Source organism: Tubulanus polymorphus, chromosome 1 (assembly GCF_964204645.1).
Source record: "Tubulanus polymorphus chromosome 1, tnTubPoly1.2, whole genome shotgun sequence".
Classification (NCBI taxonomy): Eukaryota; Metazoa; Nemertea; class Palaeonemertea; order Tubulaniformes; family Tubulanidae; genus Tubulanus; species Tubulanus polymorphus.
In genome coordinates, this window is record NC_134025.1 from 30,545,968 (window position 1) to 30,570,793 (window position 24,826).

Genomic DNA, 24,826 nt, shown 5'->3' on the forward strand with positions numbered 1-24,826 from the left:
TCCAGTCATGGTTGAACAGGTTATGGAGTATAAGGCTTACTTATATGGGAAGATCACTATTAGTAATTGATATTCAAATTGCAACATTGTATCTGAAATGCACATGTGTCATATTGAACACTCATTCCTTGACCAGGAGTCAGATATTCATGGACAATGTAACAGGTGCTAGTTCTGGGACTATCGGTTGTGCATTTTGATTTATGTAAACTAATAACTTTCAGCGTCATCAATGCAGTAATTGTAATGCGTGTAATACACTGAGTTATTATAAACACCTGTGCATACAATACATAATATAGTACCAGTAGTTGGTACTCTAGAAACACAGCGAGCAACAAAAAGAAACCATCAAATTAAAAAAAACAAAAACACTATCTTATTCCCATGAAAATAGATGTTTTTATTTTTTTTTCTTGTAAAAATACATCACTGCATGGCAGTAATGATTACACAATATAAATGACCACATATGAATGAGCTGACAAAAAAATTGAATATCCGTTCAAATATTAGAAGTTAACGCTTTATAGGGACAAAATACAACCAATAGTCTGGATCCAGTTCTATAGTTTTGAGTTAAGTCTTGAAAAAAGATAACTTCATTTTCAATGAATTTGCTCCGAGACAAATCTTAACTTAGAACCGTGGAACTGGTTTCTGGAAGATGTTGTTAAGTTCATCGCTCTACAAACCAAAAATATGTTCGGTCAATTTCTGATCTACCCAAGAGATGAACGCCAATAGTGTTTTAAGAGTATTAGAGGTATTTTTGTCAATATTACTACATAATTATCTATCCATTAAATTCACCAACACCTAAACCGAAACAAAACGACACAATTCCGGAATTTTACAACACAAAAACTGTAGGAAAAACCTGAACAAATTGCAAGTAGATAAACAGTTTTGATACATGTAAAATATCAGGAATGTTTTATGGAAATAAATGAATAATTTTTTCACACTAAAATTACAATAAACGTCTGAATTTACGACCGACTGTCGTATAATTTACTTAATTTAAATAAATCAAATTGAATTAATGTCATAAAAACAAAAAATAGCAATGAATTTGTGGAGCAACGTTTTCCAACAGCAGGTAAATACATACTTTATAAAATGCACTCTTGGAAGACAATTTTGACTTTGATTTTGCCTTGCTTTACTAGAACTAATCTGGGGCCAATTTATTATATGGATTTATTGCAGTTTAGAATGATTAATTTAGAGACAAGGTTTCATTACCGGTACGTATTTGTTTGCACACAGTTTATTTGTCAAAATGACTAGAAATATTGGACCACTTGTAAAAATCACTGACAAACATTCATCATTATTGAAACAGTTGAAGTAAAAGGATGGTTGAGGAGTTCTAAGGAGTAATAAGTAAGTTTAAGGAGTGGCTGCTGCTGCTGCTTGCTCCTCGGGAATTTTTTCCGACGAAACTTCCTGGCCTTTTTTCTGCGCAGCTTTGAATTCCGGGTAATCGATGAAACCATCGTCATTTTTATCCTCCTCTTGTAAAACGCTGTCCACGAGTTCAGAAAGTTCGTTGTCTGTGTATGATTTTGTATCTTGATTTTCACTCGATGAACTACGATCTGCATCTGAATAAATTGAAACAAAATCAATTAATTCCTGAATCTACGAGATTCCTATCTCTTCGTGAAAATGATCAGAAAATTCACCACCTTCACCTGTGGTTCACACATCCAACACCCCCCCTGAGAGTCTGCATGAGAGGACTCATCCCTCCCGGCAGACACCTTAATCACCTCATTTGATCCACACATCAAAAAATATTATTTACAAATCCCAATTTCCAACATGAATAAATAAACACACATGAACCGGTCAAACTAGATATGCAATAGTACAAACAGGGTCAACTCTAGTGAGATACGGCAGGGTTTAAGGACAAACACAGCAAAATACCTTCAATATATGCTGATATATATGTGATACATTAATCACCAATCCACTAACGTACAAACATAGTATTAATATAATTAGCTAAATATAAATCAGTTAAAGCTTGTTATAGTTGAATTGATAACAATATTACTATTGATCTAAGTATTTTTTGCAGCCTCTGCATTCTTCACGGTTTCCATATAATGTTTATATTCAGCATAGATTATAAATCCATCATCGTCCCTGTCGCCTCTTCCTAGAATCTCATCCACCGTTTTAGTCAGTTCATCATCAGACGTATCGTTGCCTAGTGATAGGATAATATCAACAATGACTGCCTTGATTGAGGTTTTTCATTCTGGGGGTAATTTTGCCGCAAAAAATAAATACATCAAAGATTTCAGGAGTTTCAATCATTAAAACATGATCCACTTTTTCTCTGGTGGGTGGTTTATACATATCAGAGAATCAAAAATTTTCCAATCAGATTATAAGATATCTTTAATGGGGCTCTTTCTTTTCAAGAGATTCTTCGAGCTACTCATCACCAATGAGAACAACAAGACACCAAAAAATCAAATTCCCTGATGTTCAAAAAATGAGTCCCTGTCAGTAAGAACTGTGCTCTCATTGAGCGTGGTGCTGAAAATAAATGACATACATGTCAATCTGAAAATGAAACAGTGACCTGTGAATTCATGCATTCTGTGTGTTTGTTTCCGGTGCAAAAACTTCATCACCACAAATAACTGTAAACGTATTTTACCACGATTCTACTATGAAGCTTCTTTTTGTTTTTTAAGATATCTTTTGTACTCTATATAAGAAGCACATCCGTCGTCATCAGTGTCAATATAGTTCAAAATTTCATCGACCATTCCTATCAAAGTGCCTTCATTTGAATTCTCCGGTGAAGCTAAGATTTATCAGAAATCATTTTACAAATCTGGTTTTTAATGAATCCCTTGGAACCAGTTTAATTATATAGAGTTGAAATTATAGGTGAATTTCTAACGTTTCTAACACTAATATATTTATCATTATCATCACTTAATATTGATATTATTAATTATGATTAGATTCCAAAGACAAAACCAAAAATTGAGGAAGATCTGACGTACTGTATGTCCTACCATACTTACTGTAATGAGTAATAGCTTTTACAATTTCTAATCCGTCCAATTTATTATCATTGTCATAATCGTGAAGTTTGAAATAATGAAATTCTAATTCTTCATTGGTCATTTCAGCAGGGTCCTTTTTCACAACTCCATCTAAATGATCTTTTATATGTCTGAAAAATATGAACGATAGAAAAATAGAATTAAATCCCTCCGAAGTTTGACATGTTGACATGTAATAAAAGAAAAGATTGAAATTGTTTGGTATCTCATACTAACTCTTTGTCATGTACATGTGCTGTATCCATAGGATTCTGTATACCCTGCCCAGCATCACCGTGCCCGTGTGGCCCGTGACACTTTACAACTACTATCAATAACACAAATAGTAACGATAATACTTGAATATATAGACTTGAATAAGCCATCTGGAAAAAATAAAAACATATGTTACAGTTGTCTACGTAACACAGGCAGTTTACGTAAGTGAGGGGCTGCGGGAGTGAGAGTGAATCCGGATGGAAGGAGCCAGGAAGGCAAGTTGAATAGAGACGACAGCTTCATTCATCATCTTGCGACTGGTTGCAGAGAAGGTGACGATGGTAGATTTGTTTATTAATAATGCTGATTAAAGAATATCATGCTCAAATTACCTCACTGTAGTTATGTGCAGTTGACCGTGTAGAATATCGATGGTAACAGCCGGTTAAATGTCCAGCTGTTTTATTACTACTGGAGCCAGATCAATCAAATCTTTTATTGCAATCAAGTATATATATCGCGAAAACCTATCGACTGAAATGTTCATATATTATTTGATATTTCATTTGAAGTCGCATAAGATTTATTACAAATTTTTGCATAAGTATAAATTCTAAAAATTAAAATCATTAATTGAGTTGGTACAGTGATTGTATTAGCAGGAATTCAATGATTTCAATGGGCTGGCCTTTTCAGTGATTAGTTTGTGTCGGTGCTGTGCCACGACACACCTGATTGCCAGGGTCGGCGTCGATCGATCGGTTTCGAGTCCCGACAATCCGGCGGACGACACGTTTGCCGAGTAGACTAAATTGCCACCAGTCTGGAATTGACTCGCCTCGTTAGCGGATCACGTTCGAATCCCATATAATCCGCCGTACCGCAGGAACTTTTTTTTTCATGTTAATTGTACCGCAAAAACAAATAAATAACGGTTATAATTTAAATATTTACACTTTATTCACAATAAACATACATCATTGCCACTATTTATATCGTCACCATTTACCTCGTTTACTCCAATCTTTCGGCTGCCAATGTAAACATTTCGGATCAATGAACACTTTACGTTTAGACATCGCCTTCGCGTGAGATTCAATTGCTTCTTTGGATAAAGTCAGGATATATTGTCCTTTATAATAGTTTATCAGATTCAGATGTTGTAACGTGGAAATAACATCTTCCTTTTTAATACTGGTCATTTCAGAAATCTCGCTGAAAGAGAAAACAGATTCACTGTGACTATATAACCATAGAACTCAAATCAAATTTTATTTGAATTCTATGATATAACTGACTTCTGAGTAAAACTCAAGAATGTTAAATTCAGCCCTTGTGGGTAAAGTTCAGCTGCTAACTTAATGATTTCAATCATCTATTCAACTACTCTAGTACCTAGCCGTCGTTCCACAAAGTCTAGGTGTGAAAGTGCTCATATAAGGTTAATTTTCGTAGGGAACCGGTAAGAACGACTGGTATTCAGACCACCATTCAACAGATCATTGATTTACTTACATGATCGTAATACAAGGTCGTTCACCATTTTCATTTTCTTTCATTTTCATTAAGATGTCGAGTATAGTCTGAGACCAGTAACTACGATACGACAATAAACCAAGATCCGATAGAGGTTTCTCGGGAGATCCAGTTTTACCTTCGAACTTTGACAGTTCATAACCTAAACGATATAGAAATGCAACACCTCGGTGAATCGCTTGTAATTCATTTCAATGAAACTACGTTGAACTTGAAAACTGGCATCAGATCAAATTTCACATACAAGTCTCAGATTATGTGTATAGATAATAATCAGGGGCAAGCGCAGGAAAAGCCTGTTAGTGCTAACCGTGGTTAGGTATAAATGGGCGCAGGAAAATACTGTCAGGGTTTTCCAGGGCCTACCCCAGACTGTTTGCACTTACTAAATTCTATTAATAGTTTTCCGTATCCTTTTCGCTGATAAGGAGGTAATGTTAAAATACAAGCAACGTTATAATCTTCAGTTGACTCTTTTTCCTGGAACAAAATCAAATTCATGAATTCGAGTTATTTGAGGGGAAAGGTAGACCAAAGTTAGACGAGATTTGAATTCGGGTAGTAGAGTCAGTGTGAACTTACTTTAGAGAAGTAACCGACGATGTGGTAACCTTTTGCGTCACATTCACACATCACATAAAACAGGAATGGATCTGTGTCGTAATATAACGTTTTATGATCGAGGAATAACTTTGCGAGTAAACAGAGATTCTGTGCGTAGGTCTGCAAACAAAACATTAGAAACATTTCATCATCTAACAGCAAATTACTATTACTTCTTCCATTTTACATTTTCACGCAGTTCTCGACAACTTACTTTGTTTTTCCTGCCATCAATTTCAAAGAATGATATGTTTGATTTACGATATATTTCATTTCCCGGTGGATGTCGATGTAAACATTTAGACTGCAACGAAATCATACAGAAATTATTCATCTATAAACGAATATCTCAATGAAGAGTGACTGTAAATCATTTCTTACCAAATGCCGTTCCAAACATTTATGACTCTTCATATACTTCAAACAGAATTCACAGATAAATACACACGTGGCTTTAGTTAATTCCTGAAAATGTTTGACAAATTAGTAAACCTTTCCAATTAGTTTGAAATGGCCTAACGCATCCTTAGGGAGGGGGCAAAGGAGGCTTAAGTAGCCTAGTAATGATGGGTGGTACTTAATGAACCCCACATATCAGTCAGCTCTGGATATAAGGAATTTCAAAGAAGATAAATCAGATTTTGAGGAAGGTTCATTTTCACTGTACTTTTAAGGAATAAAGGAGTCGACGTAGGGCCCCTAAATTAGAAGTTATGGTTTTATTACCTGAGGATAAGGTGAGAAATACCATGGTTTTATACGGTGTTTCCCGATTTCTATTAACTCTACATTCTTCATACGAGTTACGATATCATCATTGTGAGCCACCATACTTCCGGTTTGTCGAGGTATCTTCGGAATTTCATCATTCTACAGTAAAACGCAGAAACCGAAAGAGAGAATTAAAATAGCGTTTCATCGACTTTAAGACCACGGAGCCAAGTTCTAGAGCAAATGGTTTGTGTTTAAGTTAATGTTAGTTCATTTCCAATGCACTAACTGTAGCTAGAGTCAAATATAATTCAACAACTGGGGAACTGAATCCAGAAAAGTATTAAAAGTGAACTTACAGATTCAGATTCTTGTTTGATAGGATTTGGGGTCCCCGAACGACTCAATTGTCCATCCTGATGAAATAAAAGAATTAAATCACAAATAAATTTTCCTAAATTTTGAAATTTCAGAATTCAGATATTTAGGAAAATTTTGATTTATATAGGCCGACGTTGATTCAATCTATATACCTCTTCATTTGCCTTCCTTTTTCTAAAATTAGCACCTTTCTGTGAAGTTTGTTGTTTCAATAACGAAGATCCATTCTAAAAGCGATAATAACAAAAATCATTAAGAAAGTCCCTTTAAAAACAGCAGATTCAGTGAAACTGAATTTTAGTTTTACCATTTCTCTCTCAGGAGAACAAGGTCTAGATCCATTCTGTGATTTATTATCCTTTATCGGTGTTTTATCTTTTCGAGGCATTTCAAGTCTTTGTAAATCCATGCGCGTTTCCAGAACCCACTCATCCAAACGTTTATTAACTGAAATATCATATTTACATTTATTCAAAACTTTTATTAACATTAGTAAGTGAAAATATTCAGTTGTTTTATTCCGATTGTGGAATTCAATAACTTACAGTCGATGTAATGTATATAGTAGACATTTTTCCCGTCTATTTCTTTCTTACTTAAAACTTCAGCTAAATCTAAAAAAACAAGAAGAAACGAAAAGTTTATTGACAACAAATTGACAAAGATTCAATTCGGCCTCGGGTTAACACACATGTTTCTCATCTATTCATTGGGGATTAGGTTGATTGATTGATAAAGTTAATTGTCTCTGGGGTAAGGGGTGGTCATATAGGTGATCAGCGATTTTGTTATAGATCACTAATAATACGTAAGATACGGGGATACTTTTATCTTTCGAAATTGGTAGATGAAATATTTTTACCGTCCGGTGCTGCCACCTTCATTATAAAACTTACGCCATTCGTCGCTATTTATGAACCGTACAGGCATCCTACACCCTTCGACTATTTCCAACTGTAACATAAATTAATAAAAGGATATTTTAATTAAGATTTTCAGAGATATTCGGGCGTATAAAACCTGAGAATGGAACATTTAAACACGATATTTCTCACTTTTATATCCGCCATTGTTATTGATTCTCCACACACTCGCTTGCCAGTGGCGGATTCTGGTTCCCACTCTGCGGGCTGCGCCGGGCAGCTGGCACTTAAATTCATATTCAAATCAATGTCCATCAATTTCCGAGAAGCGATCAATATATGAACGAATTGAGTAAAACAAGACAAAATAATAAATGTATAAATGATAGTTTATTCAATTATAAAGATGTAACAATAAGAAATGCACTCTCAGAGAGTATTAATTATGAACACTGTTCAGACATTTTATTCTAGAAATTTGTTTGCATTGAGTTTTAGAGATTTATTTCAAAATCTCCTGTTTTATTACAAGTACGCCTGCCATCCTGGAAACAATCTACACAGATTTTTCACATCCATAGATTCTTGTATTAGCAAGTTCACTTGGCCTTCAATACTGAGTTGAATTCCTTCCTCAATTCCTTGCAGTTTCTGTTGCAACCTCAATAAAACGCGTTCAGACATCTTATTCACGTCTTGATTTCCAATTGCTAAAAAGTTATTTAGAAGAAATACAAATTCATGAGCTTCAATTGCATGTACTGTTTTTACGATTGTTTTGTCTTTGAAGGTCTCATAATTGCTGCAATAATGTTCATACGTAGACTTACTTTTTGGTTTAGTCGTATCAGCAACATCAAGAAGATCTCTGGTCGTATTCAAAGTTGTATCATCCACTTGTTCTTTCTGACATTGTAACTGGACCGCTTTATGCGGAGATATAGTCCATGTATAGATTGGATCATACAGCAAAACTTCCACTATTGTTAACAATGCTTCTTTGTTCTGGTGCATAACAAGCATTGTCTTTTCACAGCACCTAAAAACGGAAAACAGTCGCTTAGTTCAGGACCAAGTCACAAATTGAAGCGGGGGTCTGGGGTCCTCGGGATGTTTCGGCAGAAAGATTGACTTACCTTCTAAATACCCCTTCAGGACCAGCAACACCCATCCCATCTACTATATCTCTCGTCAAACGGAATGGCACCGTCTCCGGAGTGGGAAGAATCTTTCCTTGTTCAAATGCAACTCCTTAAATTGAATAATATGAAAAATATCATTAATATTCGTTCAATATTTCATCATTACCAGTAGTTATTGTCTAAATACCTAGATCAATGTGAACCAGTTCAGCAGTATTACAATCTACGAGGATGTTCTGCATATGTCTGTCGCCCAAACCCAGAATATATCCAACTAAAATACAATAGAAATATACATGATTGTTGGAGGACTTTTGATCCGAAATTCTACTTTCGAATCTTATTGAAATAATAAAGATATCAATTTAACTATAATTCAGGCATCCAGTTCTTTTTCTTCAACCCTTGTATCAAATATAAGTGAAGAAGAACTATGGAATTAGATCCTTGCTTACCTATAGAGTTTGTAGCTACAGATCTGGTATACGCTAAACGTTTTTCATACCAATGAGCTGGATCTGGAAATTTCTCCAGGAAGAAATGACGGAAAACTGGTTTGAAATGTTTACACACTTCTAAATATGCTTCGAGAATTCCATCGAAACCTTTGACAGAATGAGCCGCCTGTAATTACCAGTACAAACAATATTGAGAATACTCGGAACTACTGATGAATGACCGAAATTTCTACATATTTGTGAAAACTAACCGTCATAGTATTTCTACATTTATCCGATGTCCAATCTTTCGGCTCGTAACGGATATGAGCACCAGAATTACCGATCAGATAATTACCCATCGGAATCGTTCCTTCGCACCATTCTAAAATACCACATCTCTGAGACATCGGAATTACCTTCAAAACATTCATAAATCCATAACACAATAGATGAGTTTCAGGAGATTAATGAAAGTTTTGTCCGAGAGCCATTCAGGTTATTATCAGTAGATTTGAGGTTTCTTTCACTCTTTTATGAAGAAAGGGGGGCCACTACTGGATTAACAAGTGATCACTCGGCTACTGCACCTAGGAATAAATCTATCATCTTTTACCTTATAAGTTCGAATCAATAGATTTCGTTTTCTAGTTTCTGGTTCTTTGTGTAGTAAGGTGTTCACCATTCCAAACACTTGTTGCATTACTGCATCTTGACGTAAATCATCTTTTCCCTAAAAACATTCACACAACCATTTACTCGAATACCAAAAACCTTTAATCTATCAGTATCTGGTTTGTAGCTTAGATTCATCAACAGAGAATTTCACAAACCACATGATACTTGTATCAGCGCTTATCTCAGTTTACAAAGCTTAACACCAATGATAAGGTCAGTCCTTACAGTATATAAGGCCTAAACACAACAATTTCTCGTTACACCATGGAGTTTTACACAAACCTTGACTAATTGTTTGCAGTTTTTACCATCGGACCCGATACATGTGATTATCTTAGGTAGATTTATTCCTCCAGCGAGATTGAATTGAGTATGAAATCCAGTCACATAGACTATGTTCTCATACTGACATGTCGGATCAATCTGAAAATCATAACAAACACTCTTACAATTCCATCAGATTCCTGAGTAAAAGCGAAAAACTAGACACTTGTAAAACTTACAGCTAACTCCTTCGTTGGTACTGCTACATTTGTCAATTCTTTGAGCTGCCGCAATAAGATATTCGCAGGTAAATTAATAGGGCCTGAAAATATATTCAATATCCTCAGTTTTCTATCAATTTATTCTGTTATGATTCAACGTAGACTCGAAGACTTACTTTTTTGTTTGCTGTACTTTTTAACGTTAATATTAGCAAGTTCTATATAAGCCAAACATAGTTTTTCAATGTCAGAAAGTATATGCGCGCACCGAGACTGACGAAGTTCTGTAACCATTTTCTGAGCAGCAAGAACTCGATCCTACAAAACAAAATCACGTTACACAAGCAACAGATATCACTGAACACACAAAAACCAGGGATAATCTATGATATACCTCTTTCTCCGAGGGTGCACTTTCTTTCAGAAATTCAGCATCTTTTTTGGCATGAGCGAGAGCTATGATAACGTACAGAGTATGATGAGGATGACTGATAGCTGTCTGTTTAATTATCTGTGATAGAGAAATTATAATCATCAAAAGACATTTATAACCACGAAAAAAGTCAAAACTTAAATTTCTGGTTTAACAAGCTATTGGTTACTTAATGTTTTCAATGAGGACAAGACAAGTTTGAACTTTTTCCAGACCCAGGCACAATATCTAGAGTTGTAGGGCAACACTGAACTCAACATTCAACTCAGGGAGCTATATGACTCAGGACTGTCAAATTGTGATCCAAAACATTAGAACTGAATCCTGAATCAACCCAGTTCAACATTTCTGAGTTAAGATCAAACCCTGGGTAAATATAGTTCATTTTCATTTACGTTAACACTATGGATCTAACCCTCAGGTCATGAAGGCTCTGGGGGTCCGGATGATAGAACATCTTTAGTTTAATGATAGGGGAAAATACCTTCTGAAGAATAGTTTGACAATCGTCCATATTTTGACTCATACGAGCCGCTAACTGATACATCAACGGTAAAAACTTGTGACTTTGAATTGTGTCTGCCGCAGTTTTCATCGCCGTGGTAACATCGTTCTGACTCGGATTGTCGAACCACAATGAAACCAAACGAAAAACTCTTAGATCATTTTTATCTCCGTGTTGCAAGCATCGTAGATAGTTCTGTACAGCGCGTATGAGGAATTTCTCTTTATCAACGAGAAGTGATTTCATTTCTTGAGCGTCTAATACACTTTGTTTCTGCAGAATTTTGGCATAACGACTGAAAAATACCAAATGTCTGTAAATTGAAGTCTTAACGATCAGAAAGAGGAAGAATGTTGTCCAGGCCGAGGATTGATACTAGTTTAATCGTTATCATAAATTCTCTCAGTTACCTTTGATCTTTCATATCGGAAAGTTTTTTCAGATGAGCTTTTGACTCTTCTATCATAGCTCGCTTAGCTTCATATGTACTTGATTTCATATAGTTGACTATATTCTGATATTGCACATCTGCGTAACGCCCTAGAGACAGGAATGCATTCATAGCGCGATCACTTAACTGACCATCAGCGGACAGAATTGATACGGCCTATAAACAAATTCATACAATCAGTTCAGGAGTAAAATATAAACTGAGGAGGCTCCTGGATCTCGGGGTTTTTTCAAAATTCATTTTTGTACCTTCTCGAGATATTTTTCCATAACAGTGTTTGGGCTTTCAGAGTGTGACTCGGCCAACCAATTACCATAGATAACAAGAGCATCGGCATGTGTGTTAGCTAAACTACTATCAGAAACAACTGCCTGTAAAACATAACTAGACACATTCAAAAACTTGCAGCTCAATGCACAACATACAGGGACCAAGTTTCATAATTCTTATTTAGAATTTGAATATAAATCAAAAACATTAGAAACAACTGTAGAGTCAAACTGAATTGTGGAACTGGGTCCAGTATGGAACACATCAACTTTACTATACATAACCTGTTTCAATAAGTTCAGTGCTGAATGAAGTAACGATTTAGCGACGTTTTGTTCGCCTTGAGACCAGTAAACTTTAGCTTCCTCAATCTTCACCTCCCAGCTTATTTCTGGTTGTTCCAATTGTTTCAATTGATGTAAAGCTTGTGCGGCCACCTGTCAATCAAATTATACCACCTGAGTATTCTACAAATTCTGCCCTTTTTTTCACTTCTAATTCTCAGAGTTTTTACCTGATGATGCCCGGATTTCCTGGCAATTCGAACTTGTCGTAGTAAATGAGAAGTCAAAGCCTCGTAAACTGTGTGATCTTTTCTGACGTCGTGAAGTAAACTTAACAGCGAACTTTGACAGAGCATTACAGAATCATGTAACTCAAAATCATCCTGCAGGTACGACATCTGGTCATTCCATTTATTCTGAACTTTGCTGAAGATCTCTCGTCTGCAAATGAAACCAAGAATTGAAAACAATATTTCTAAGAAAGAGGCCAGCCATTCATGATGTACTTGGAAGTGTTCAAAATGTAACAAGTTTTCAACCTCCGTGTATGCAATTTTAAGCATTGCTTTAATGTGTTTGTACTTATGGACCTACTCATACATAATTGGAATGTAAAACTAACCTGAATACAACATTACTGATGTCTTCAATATGATTTAAACATTGTAACTTGCTCAATACATGTGAAATATTACGAACACTTTCAGTACTACAACTACTCAATTCACTGACAATTTGAGACCTTTTAAATAAACAGAATAGAATTAAACATAATATGATTCAGTATCACGAATACAGTGTCTATAGTGTGTGTGTGTGTAGAGTACCTGGCTATCTGAAGAGCGGTTGTATGCAAAATCTCATCTTTATCCCTTAAACCACAAAAACTGCTATAAACAGCTTGATTATACGGACAATCAACTTCTAATCTATAAATAGTAAACAAAATATTTCATCAAATGGGTATCAATCAACAACATAGAATATGATATCGACTTACCTTGTAGGAGAAGGAAGGTCCCAGTTCGCAGTTTTCCAAGCAATTTCATATTGGAATTCCTGTATTTCTTGAGTTTCTGACAGCCCTTGTCGATACAGACCTTCTAAATATGTATTCAAGATGTGTCCGGTTCCGAAAGTTTGTAAAGCCTACAAATAATGTTACAAATATAGCTTCCTTAAAGTTGAGTTTATAAATTCTATGATAAACGAACTTACATGAAGTAATCCAACTTGTACAGACATTCTTGGTGTATCCATTTCCATATCATAAGCAGTGACCGCTTTATGCCATTGGTTCTCTTGTTCATAGGTCTGAATTCTGAGCGAAAATCTCAATCTTTAGTATATAATGTTGTCATTTTTGCAGGAGTTTTAAGTTTATGATTTCAATGTGTACCTGGAGAATGAGTTAACTAAACGTCCCGAGCAGAAACAGTAAACACCGTCTGGATCACCGATACTGCGATACGCTTCTACTAGTAGAGACTGCAGTTCAGTTTGATAATCTTCACAAAGGGAACTCAACTCGGAGGTTTGACTGTTTGAACTTGAAGCTTGACTGTTTTCAGATAAATTCCTAAAAAATGTTCATTGAGTTAAGTTTCACTTGAGTCAAAATTAGTTTGATTCCAATTTCTCAAATTCTGGAACTCAGTACTGTAAAACTGGGTCCAGCTCGACAAATACCTTTGGACAGTGCACCAAATTTCAGCATACAAAACAGTTGAGAAATGTTTTCCACATGTTTTTGCTGCCTTCGCTATTAACAGATAATCCAAATCGAGCCAGAAATTATTCTGCCAAACAGATGTTGCTTGTCGCCTGTGTTTCAAATAAATCATCTCAAAAAGTTTAAATTACACTAATGATGAGGAGGTTTTTGAGGATTTTATTATAGAATATCAGAATCTTACCCTCGCTTAGGAATATCTTGCATTCGTAAATACTGAACTACATTGAGCAGAATCTCTACTGATTTCTGGTTCTTACAGATTGATTTTTCATCCAAGCCTTCAAAATTATGAAATTAAGAATATTATCATCGAAATCACAACTTAATACACTGACTGCATGCTGAGGTTATTAATACCTGTGTCAACACAAGGAGTGGTTGCTCTGCTGCATGCCTGCTCCACAAATCCACAATGTTTCGAGAAGAATGAATTCATACATTGCGATAAAACATCTTTATATTCATCGATGTCTTGAAGCAGAAGATCATGAATTAAATACGGAAGCAACATTTGACAGAATGAGACCTGAAATAAGAAGGGAGAAGAGATTAGTGACATTTAAACTCAATTCTATGAACTATTTTCAAAACTGTATCCGTCTTCATAATTGTGGATTTAGGCAGTCTACAGAAACCAACTAGAAGGGAGATGATTTATCTATGATCCACATAAACTAGTTCTCACGCTGAAAGTCGTGATAGTTACCTGGACCTGACAGACAGGTTTTAATAGCTGCAATACCTCATCCTTAATCAACCCACTATCGATAAGAGCGCATACAAGATTCATAATCCATTCTTCATGACTGCTGAATGAAGGCATCCACAACGTTTCCTTACTAATACTCTGCAGTCCGTTACTCTTCAAATTCTTACCGACAGTATTCTTCTGTTTAGTCATCTAAAATCAGATGAATGAAACCCAATTCACACCTGAGTTAATACTCCTACACTTGGAAATGAACTGATTTTAACTCATAGCTGTGGAACTGGGTAAGAATAAGTGAAACGAACCTTTTTCTTATTTGCCCGGAATGGATGTAAGAACATAAACAGATGATCCGATAAATGACTCTCATATTCGGATACAAACTGATTGTTTATGTGAGGAATTGCTAACAGTTCCTTCAATACTCGAGATGAAGCTGTAACTGTTTCAATACTGAAGAAAAGACAATGTTACAATCTTCAGAACTTTCTACTTCAAAACTCAATCATTGATTTAACTGCAATGATGAACTAACTCACCAGGAATGAATCAAATAATCATTGAGAGTATGAAATATTTCTATATTTCGTTTTAACTCGTAATTATCAGCGTAAACTTTCAGAGCGACGTCGAGGTGAGGGTTCGCGACGCGTGTTGATATATTGAACGACGTTGCCGTTAGATTCACGGGTCCTATTTCACCGAGACACTGTACAGCATTCAGTCGAATTGACTCTGATTTAGAGTTCGTCAGATGCACCAAAACAGACACGAGTTCAATAAGGTCATTACTGCCTCCTGCTGTTAAACAAATCAGAATTTAATTAATCACAAATATTGAAATAAGAATTGTAAACAATATTCATGTATGATTCTTACTGGAACATCTGTTTGTTAGTCTAGTTATATTCTGTTTATCACCAGCAAGTTCTTTATATAGTAAAACAAGACAATGATCCAGTCCATCAGCCAGGTCGTCGTGGTAACATTTTGACATTAGTATGTTGTGTGCGAGCTACAAAATGAAAAATATCCATTCATTTATTGAAAAGAACTGAATATGGAGCAAGGGTTATAATCGATGGTCAAAGCACTGGCACCATTCTGTGTACGGATACCCGCGTATGTATCTGACCAAATCATAAAACAGAAAGGTCCGAACAGTTTGAACTCCCGGAACACTGAACTAACCTGTTCTAATGAAGAAGCCATTGGATGTTGATGTTCTCTGTGAATTCTACGCAATTCATCAAATTCTTTACAATCATGAAATGGATACAATACAGCGACAGGTTCCGATAGAATCGTTTCATTCTCAATCACTAGAAACTTCAACAAATCCAAACTCTAAAAATAAAATGCCAACAATAGTTTTTTTCATTTCTAGTTTTGATGGATGATTTTAATGTGAATGGATCCACATATTTTACCTTTTGATATACAACGGATTTTTTCTGCACTAAAGGCATGAGACAGTTCACAACACTGGGCATAATTTCACCGAAATCCTGGAAATATTGATGAATTCATAGTCCTGATTAATAGTATAGTACTTTTTGAAGCAAGGGCTACTTGAAATGTTGAACTGGGTTCAGTACCTCAGATGAGTTCTTTACGCCAGCTTCACAAACAGCACGTAACAAATCACAAGCTTTATCTAATACAGCAGTCGCAAATATACATTTCAGATCTTTCCTATCGAGTAAAATAATCGAAATCATAAAATAACATAGAATTCACATTCAAATTTCCGATGAGTATGGTCCAGTTTTATGAAAGAGTGATAATCCAAGTCTTTATTTTGGTTTCTTCATATTTGACAATCATTTTAAGCGTTAACTGTTTCACTGGTTGAAGAGTTGTGGCTTAGGCTCGAATCAAAATAAGCTCATTTCCAATTTAGACAAATCTGAACCCCGAAAAAATGTACCGGGGTAGATGGAACTGTAACGGTATTTACCTATGAGTATCGGTGATAATTGAGATGAGAGTAAAGATGACATCACGCATGATGAAACACCAGCTTCCACTGAGATTAGACACGGTTTCATTCAATAATAAACTCATAAATAATCCATACATCAATAATATACGATACTTCTCCGATATATGAGCACATTTTACTATGTGAATATGCAGCGATAATAACACATTTTCAATTCCATCCTGAAAGACAAAAATTACAAATCAATTACACTTAATTCACTGAAAATCACTTGGAAATGTGATAAAGTAATTGATATTGTACAGAAGTTCCGCAATAAGAATATGAAATTTTTATTTGCCAATTCATTTCAATACAATGTCAAGCTTCCATTACAGACTCAAATGGTTTGTCTACAAAAAAGTGTTAAAATTCTAAGGATTATTTCCTGAATCTAATAGGTTGTAACTGACCTGACTTTTAGCTAAGAGATGAACCAGTGAATTCACTCTCGCCTGATGCCCTTGAGTAAGGAATTCCATTGTAGCTCGCACTATTTCAGCTGAGAATTGCGGTGGATTTGGTTCGGGTAAAATTATCCTAGAAATTTGAATCTACGATATAAACATTACTATTACAAGAAATACAGGATCAGCGATAAAGTGAAACTTACTGGACATTTATTGGTACATCTGTATCATCTACGTTTGGTTGTAAAGTCATCAATACATCAACAACTATTTCATCTATGTGGTTAGCAATAGAATTCTCAATCGCCTGAAATACGAAGAGGCAGTTTTATGGCCAGAAAGCCAGAAAGAGTATTGAAGTCTTCCTGAAGGATAAGGCTGCATTTGAGGTAGATTTCAACTCAAGCGACCAGAATTAGAAACCATCTTGAGCGTTGCATCCAAAGTGCTAACCTCATTGAAAGTAGGAGTTGAACTCAGACAAGGTTTGATTCTACTCTACTTAGGATAGGGAACTCCAGAATTCTATTGATTTCTAGGATATTTACCTTTAAACCGACTATAGACTGAACTGCGCTGTACGCAGTTGAAGCGGATTCCACTGAACCCCAATCTGTTTTATAATCCAGTTTAAACTGATTCACCGCAAACCACGGTAAGATGTGAACGACAATTTTTGGAAGCCATTCGATCAGTAATTCATTGTCAGTTGTATTCAAACAGTGAGCTATGTGTTTAATTGCTTCCATGTCCTCTTTCATCACTAGCGCAGGTACGACTACATGTTTATAAGCCCTATAATCATAGACATGCACATGTTACGTATAATCAATTGAATGGAGCACACGCTATATAAATATTGATTGTTACTTACATGTAGAATTCGACTTCTGAATTCTGGTTGAAAAGAACCCACGGTATTTGAGTGATGTTGTATTTTGCATCGAGCCACTGTTGTAGTATAGACGCTAGGTGTTGTTTGAGGAATTGCTCCTGATCGTTGTAATCGAGTTCTTTCGCAATTTTCAGTAGAACCTGTTGTTGTATCAAAGATTTTAGTGAATAAAAAGTTGAATAGTTCAGTATGGTAACGAAATATGAAATACCTTTTTAACAAGAATTGCATCAAATCCATTACAATGGATGATTTTCAGCAGATGAAATAAAGCCTTGTTTCGACATATGATACTGTTTTTAATGATCGAAGCTAAAGTCAACAAAACTGTGACTTTTGAATTCAGTATTTCGTCTTCTTTTACAGCATCAGATTCTTCCTAGAAATGCAAAGAGGGATTAATTCTGCCACTTTCAGAGTAAAATCGAACTCACAACTGTGAAACTTGGTTCACGGTTTGAGGAAAAAGATGATCAATTGTAAGTGTTTAACATACCTTAGAGAGAATTTCTTGAATTGATTGTTGAACTGTTCTGAATATAAGTTCCTGTCGATTCCGTGGATGATGTATTGAGCTATGAACGCATGATCCCTTACCAGTTTTCGTAAACAACCTAAAATTAGTTAAATTCACAAAACTACATTCATAAAAGGCTTAAATAAAACCAAAAAAAATGTCAGACCAATTGTAGATTTACATTGGAATCACTTCTGATGCTACAAACACACAAACTTGATGGTAATTTTCCGGTAGAGCTTCCACTGTTTTCTTCCACAGTGGAATTGAAGCATCAGAAGCATGGCTGGTTCTGCAAGTCCACTCCCCTTCTGGGTCGAGTTGAAGTAACATCGCCGTGCACCTCTGAATGAGTATTTTCAAAGACTCGCAGCAGTTTGTTGTTTTATGGATGTCTCTGTTATAAATCAAACATTCATAAGCAATTCAAGAAATAAGTACAATAGAATCTGCCTCATATTATTGCATGCCTTGAACTAGATATCTAAAATTTGTGTTCTCCAATTCAGACTACTCACTGTTATCATCGTCATTTGAGTCTACTGTAGAAGACATTGATTGATTCTATATTTTACCTCAGTAAATTGACCAGAAATATCGCTAAATCTTGAGCGGCTTTCAACGCGTTTTTATCCTCATCATCGCGAGGTTTATTGAGTTGAGGAATCACGAGCAGAAGAAGCTGCATCGATTCACAGCAGACTGAGACATTGTGACGATTCTTTTTTAGAATAAGACGCATCGTTTCGAGAATGATTCCTAAATCGTCACCCGTCAAAACTGGGCAGCATTCTAGCAGACTATTAGCTATACAGGAAAACTGAAAAATATGATTTTTGGGTTTGAATTCATGATTAATTTAAACATTCATGGCTAGACATCTGGGTTTCGCAGTTTAGTTTGACCCTAGAATTGAAATTTTTTCATTCCCAATGCTTTAACTCTAGAATTGAATCTTAACCTACAACTATCCAGCCAGTTCCATAGTTTCAAGTTTGATTTATCCCAGAGACAACTGAAGATCCGACTTACAAGTTGTAAATGGAAAGGATTGATACAATCAAATCTCTCGGTGTCCAACAGATCAAACAGTTTATCAATGACGTCACTGGCAGCATTTGTGAAAATTTTTCCACCGACTAAACTGCTCCACATAACAACCAGCTGACATTTCTCAATACATTCCTTCTCAACTGAGTTTAATCTCCTCACATCATACAAACCAAAACGTGCTGTAAAAGATTTTATGATGAAATGTTAGTAGTAGGGACTGCCATAGAACCTGCTATCAGACTCACATGCTTGATATTTTCTCATTCTCAGGGGTAAATCGGTTGTCTCGAAATCGGGATCAGGACCCAGTTTCCACAGTTCTCAGTTAAGTATAACTCTAGTGTTCAATTCAGTTCATAACAATGTTTAAGCTTAGAGTCAAATGTAAATTCACAACTGTGTAACTGGGTCCAGAACTGAGGAAATTTACAGATTTACGAACCATTTTCTGAAAATTTTTGAGAATTCAACCCAGCAGTTGGAGAAGAACTATCGCTTAGAAAATCATCAGGTTCAACATCGTGTCCTCCTCTAGCCTTCAAATCAAACCTATCATATTGAACTGGAGTTTTCTCATGATTTGATGCAACCTGAAATCATGAAAAGTATTTTTAATCGTTTGTCTTCAATCTGAATGAAGTGTTTTAAAGCGCAATCTCTGCTTACTTTGATCACCTGGCTGCAGAAACACTGCATTATCTGTTTATCTGTGAATGTCGCCAGTATTTTTGAGAGGAAATCTTTCTCCGGTTCTTTGAGTTGAGATTTGAAAGGAATCTCAAACAGTGACAGAATCTGAGACATCAGGAGACTATTTATTTGCGCGTCTTGTTTTTGATTCAGCAACGCCAACAGCTCTGAACAGAAACACTTCATCAGTGCCTGAAATAAACAATGAGGACTTAAATAGATATTAATTTCCATTGAGAAATTGAGTCCAGAATGACGATAATATTCTACCTTTAGCACATCAAAATATCCTGACTGAGAAATCTCTTGAATCGTGAAAATTCCATTTTTCAAGAAACAACTTATCAGATGAAACAGAAATTCTGTATGTTTCAAAACTTCAACTAACGTCTGAAATAGATGAGCGATTCATATAGAAATAGTCAGAGAACACACAGAAATTTACTGAAGTTTAAATCAATACCTGTGGATTTTTCTTGAACTTTTCATTCAGAATCAATCGCGCATTTTTCAAAACACGCTCTTCCAGTTTCCGTTCCAACAAATTTATACATCTCTGTCTCATAGCAACAGTGTTCGACGACTTTGTTTCGTTTGTTGTTAGTTCACGATTCCGTTCAACACTTGTTGTCGCGAAGCTGCATTTTTGAAATAGAATTTCCATCGTAGCAATTTCTTGCAGAGAACTCGAATCAGACGCGTTTGACTGATCACATTCTGATACTTGCTGTAAATTGGATGAATCTCTCAGTAAAAGAGATATCACTGTATTAGCTAGAAGTCTCAGAGGAATGGAATCCGTATGAAATACTGGAACGGAAATCATTTCATTTTCTTCAAAATCGTCTTCATCTTCGTCAAAATTGAGAAGCGGAATTAGATATTCTAGAAGCTTGTGTCGAATTGAGTAACGCTCTGAGGATCCAGGAGTTTGACAAGAGGTGATGATACTGAATTTATGAATCAACGAGTTGATATATTCTAAAGATTGATGAGTTAAGTTCGTGCTGTGTTTGAACGTCATCCAGAACTCGGTTTTTGCGGCGGAAATGAGTTTATGTTTGATTATACTATTCAAAACGATGAAACAATTATCAGGAGCGTGTTGAACACTGATCAACCTGTGAAAATAACAAAAATATCATCTCAACAAATATTACTTATCATCTCATACGAACGAAAATAAAGATCCATATTATTACCTCAATAAAACATCAGAAAGTCTCATCCACATTTCTTGCACTTTTTTCTCTGGTAAAGTGTCATGTTGCATATCAGGCCATTTATTAGCAACAACTTCGGCAAATTTCAAATACCATTCCGTCAGATTTGCCCTGAAATAAACATACATTTACCATCACTCAAAGAGTCATCACAAATCTTGCTTCAATCATGTGTATCCGTAGAGGGCTCTTTACCTTTTTCCTTGGTTCAACAGGGAATGTAAAATTGACAAAAGTTTTTCTATAACATCTGTGGGAAGATCTGCCGGATATTTCTGACAAATTTGAATCCATATTTGCACCCTATAATAATGAGAGGAGATGCTGAGAAATAAGACTGGTAAGACATCTTAAGGCAAAAAGACATTCTATCATGCTCGAATTATCAGGCAAAGCACTTATAAAATTAACAAATTGTTCATTAACAGATGATTTCAGCGGCATTCTATATAATGCTGGCAGCCAGAATACTATAGATACATTTATGAGAAAAGTGCTTATAGCTCATGACACAAACCATGGAATGATATGAATGCGTTGAGCGTGTTTATCCAGTAGAGTTAACAACACTTCCCATCCCGTCTCTAATCTACGCTTCTTTGCGCCAGGTACCGGGAATTCTTCGGATTGAAATAACTGAGTGACTTCTAAAACTCCACTTTCATCCGTAAACAACTGGAAATAATAAACAATTAATAACAAAATCCACTTTAATTAGATCTGAGTCTGCATCTGCAAGAAACACAAACCTGATGACAAACATTAGCGATCAATTCAATGTGAGCTGCTTTCAGAACTGTCACTTTTTGTCTGAAATAATCACAGGAAACATTAAACAATTGAATCCAGATCTCATGAAACTGGGCCCAGCACTAAACCACAGATTAATGTCACAAGACTCACACATACCCGGTAAATTTGGTTTTTTTAAGGTCTGTGTAGAGGGCATCATAGAGTTTATACAAATGACTCTTTAAAAAAAACAATTAAAACATTATCAAAGATTTTTACAGATTTTACAATAGGTGATATGATTCTATATCAGTGAATATGATGAATACCTTCCAGAGTTTAGTATCACCGCAGTAAGAACCATCTTCTTCAGTTACTGCCCCGCATGGATGATGAGCTGCCATTTGTATGCACCAAAACTCAGTCAATAATTCCTATCAAATTGTAAAATGAACTAGCATTTATTTTCATCCCACTGAGGGCATTATCAGCAGGTTTGGGGGTTTCTTTTCTCTCTCAACCCACTGAGCACCACTCAGGGCGTTATCAGCAGGTTTGAGGTTACTCTTCACTAATGCCCCTTTACAGTGTAAATTCTTTGTAGCCCTGATGATTTTACCTTCATTGATTCAGTAGGTCTCATAGACCATATATACAGAGTAGTATGATGCACAGCTTCACCCAAATGACACAGTTGTATCCGCTGTGAATGTCCTACACTCAAACAAAATCTCTTCAACGCATTCAATAAATTCTCAATCAAAAACACACTTTTTTCTTCCCTGAAATTATGAAAACATAAAACTTGAGTTCGTTTTGATGTAAATCAGAATATCCTTCAGGTTAAGTTTTCAAGTTTGACAATAGAGTTAGATTTAGTTCATTTCGATGTTTTTAATTCAAGAGTAAAATATCTGAGAACTGTAGAACTAGTTCCTGAAGTTTAATCTCATTATGCAGTTTAATACCTGAATGTGATGTCTTCAAAAACACGCTTGAAGTTTTTGAATAATTCCTGGGATGGTAAAGAGATCTGTGTCTGAGCTTGTTGAATGATCATTGAAATGATTTGAGCGATATGACCGCGATTCAACTCTGTTGGTTTCAATAACATCGACCAGTATGTTTGAAATAGACCTGTCAGTTATAGAATGAAAATACAAGTATTTGCAAAATTCAAATTTAAAATTCAACGTCTTTTAGAAATTTCAAGTTTAACTTACTCATCCATGTTGTAGGTTTCAGATCAGTAATGTATCGATTTACGTTGAGAATGTTTTGAAACAATAGATTATTGTAAACATTTCCTAACAGAGCTGATATTGATCCACCATTCAGAATTGTTATAATATGTTGAACTACATCTTGACCATTCAGATTCGGTCCTCCTGAAAAATGTAGTCAATATTCACTCATTTGGGATGTGAGAAGCCTATTAAAGGTCTACAGCCACATTTGCCTATTCATACATAAGGCCACATATACAACGTCAAATCATAATGTCTGCATATAAATATCTATAAAATAAATATTGTCAAACTCTTAGAGTTAGATTCAATTCAGAAATGATAAACCAGAATTTCAAGCAAATCTTTGACTTCTTTTCTATTTCTATGATGCTATGACCCATTATTTATCGCATGATTGATTTCTGTAAGGGACCAGTTTTTTCATAGTCCTTGGTAAAAATTAGTGAAATGTATTTAGGACAATCTTACTGGCATCCGCAGTTCGAATTGTTAGTTTCATTAAGCTACCCATCACTGCTATTTTCTTTTCCTTCGTGTTTTCAGAAGTTTTCGACTTCTGAATGATTTCAATTTCTCGATTGACAGCATTTCTGATTCCCTACAGAAATAAAACAAATACTCAAAAAAGAATACATCATCAAATTTTCGTTAGAAAAATTATGATTATTTTCACCTTGAAAACAGTTTCCCAGGTAATTGAAGTTCTATCATCTCTTCCTCGTTTTGAATTCCTATCTAAACTTTCTTGGATGCATTTCTTTTCTAGCAATATTTCAAGTCGTTTGATGTTTTTCTGAAAATCAGAAAATGAGGCGATTTATAAGTATGCTTCAGTGAATTTGAAGACCGATGGAGAAAGGTTGATACTAACATCTCTTTGAGTTGATTTATCAGATTCAGTTCCTTTGAGACAGGTCAACACTTCACTCAAATCTGCAGACATCACTTATCATTTAATTATTTCTGAAATTTTTATTGAGAAGATTTGTAGAGGAGCTGTGTTTACCAGATGTTGAGTAAATAAAACAAGAGGGGATAATACTTTATAGGTAAACTAGTCAGTTTGCTGTATGAACTTTTCTACCAGTGTACATCAATTATTCCATCAGGTTATTGATTGGAATGTACTTTTTATCTTGAAAATCTAATCAACTAATTTGAATCTATGCTGAACAAGAAGACTTTAATACTCTATATATAACTCAATATGCTGCCTTATTGCACCGGTGTTTGATTAGCAGTTCAGATCGGTTACACCCTCACTTGTGGCAAATTTTCTAACCAGTATTGGTACCAACAATCATTAACACAATTTTAGTCTAATTCATTAGGGTTGTCATTAGTTCATGCAAGACTTATCAGTCTCCTCTAGACTAGAGGTACCGAACCCTATCTAAATCTACCCTTACACCAGACCAAAAGATAGAATCTATTTCTATTGATTGTGTTTTGCAAAACTCTGATGCGTAACACTCAAACTAATTCTTTATCATCAGGATGATCACCTTTTTACAAATAAATACAAATCAGATAGCTTTTGAATAAGTTTG

The 24,826-nt window shown here is 35.4% G+C and overlaps 3 protein-coding genes across 5 annotated transcripts; all 3 read right to left on the minus strand.

Annotated features, from left to right (window-relative positions):
- Window positions 1–389: 389 nt before the first annotated feature.
- Window positions 390–3,795, minus strand: LOC141907265 (multiple coagulation factor deficiency protein 2 homolog). Of its 3 annotated transcripts, none has more exons than XM_074796875.1 (5): window positions 3,692–3,795; window positions 3,318–3,466; window positions 3,060–3,211; window positions 2,069–2,224; window positions 1,482–1,610 (listed from the first exon to the last, which is right to left on the minus strand). In XM_074796875.1, exons 2-4 carry the CDS (start codon window positions 3,464–3,466, stop codon window positions 2,076–2,078), a joined length of 450 nt encoding a protein of 149 aa, XP_074652976.1. In that variant the 5' UTR covers window positions 3,692–3,795; the 3' UTR covers window positions 1,482–1,610; window positions 2,069–2,075. The 3 variants fall into 3 exon arrangements, with proteins under 3 accessions (XP_074652968.1, XP_074652976.1, XP_074652984.1); XM_074796883.1 differs by lacking the exon at window positions 2,069–2,224 and adding an exon at window positions 2,684–2,833 and having other exon boundaries at window positions 1,489–1,610; XM_074796867.1 differs by lacking the exon at window positions 2,069–2,224 and having other exon boundaries at window positions 390–1,610.
- Window positions 3,796–4,270: 475 nt separating this feature from the next.
- Window positions 4,271–7,616, minus strand: LOC141909077 (histone acetyltransferase KAT5-like). Its single transcript, XM_074799431.1, has 13 exons — window positions 7,586–7,616; window positions 7,427–7,484; window positions 7,076–7,144; window positions 6,838–6,977; window positions 6,683–6,757; window positions 6,509–6,565; window positions 6,165–6,308; window positions 5,820–5,903; window positions 5,653–5,742; window positions 5,418–5,558; window positions 5,222–5,315; window positions 4,815–4,977; window positions 4,271–4,514 (listed from the first exon to the last, which is right to left on the minus strand). The coding sequence occupies exons 1-13, from the start codon at window positions 7,598–7,600 to the stop codon at window positions 4,298–4,300; spliced, it is 1,347 nt and encodes a 448-aa protein (XP_074655532.1). The 5' UTR covers window positions 7,601–7,616; the 3' UTR covers window positions 4,271–4,297.
- A 171-nt stretch (window positions 7,617–7,787) lies between these two features.
- Window positions 7,788–24,219, minus strand: LOC141915463 (serine-protein kinase ATM-like). Its single transcript, XM_074807007.1, has 57 exons — window positions 24,148–24,219; window positions 23,950–24,069; window positions 23,745–23,874; window positions 23,250–23,414; window positions 22,995–23,163; window positions 22,646–22,808; window positions 22,356–22,460; window positions 22,204–22,265; window positions 22,044–22,104; window positions 21,812–21,969; window positions 21,490–21,597; window positions 21,274–21,405; window positions 20,535–21,192; window positions 20,342–20,461; window positions 20,048–20,263; window positions 19,824–19,971; window positions 19,361–19,560; window positions 18,904–19,148; window positions 18,510–18,725; window positions 18,308–18,425; window positions 18,023–18,190; window positions 17,791–17,951; window positions 17,465–17,711; window positions 17,120–17,223; window positions 16,920–17,046; window positions 16,483–16,688; window positions 16,121–16,217; window positions 15,953–16,030; window positions 15,714–15,869; window positions 15,402–15,537; window positions 15,062–15,323; window positions 14,828–14,975; window positions 14,520–14,714; window positions 14,171–14,339; window positions 13,995–14,091; window positions 13,747–13,902; window positions 13,478–13,657; window positions 13,297–13,399; window positions 13,079–13,227; window positions 12,906–13,007; window positions 12,701–12,820; window positions 12,309–12,519; window positions 12,079–12,231; window positions 11,773–11,895; window positions 11,484–11,680; window positions 11,053–11,368; window positions 10,530–10,646; window positions 10,312–10,453; window positions 10,154–10,236; window positions 9,933–10,073; window positions 9,589–9,705; window positions 9,245–9,391; window positions 8,991–9,159; window positions 8,723–8,809; window positions 8,530–8,644; window positions 8,245–8,432; window positions 7,788–8,094 (listed from the first exon to the last, which is right to left on the minus strand). The coding sequence occupies exons 1-57, from the start codon at window positions 24,217–24,219 to the stop codon at window positions 7,919–7,921; spliced, it is 9,009 nt and encodes a 3,002-aa protein (XP_074663108.1). The 3' UTR covers window positions 7,788–7,918.
- Window positions 24,220–24,826: the final 607 nt, after the last annotated feature.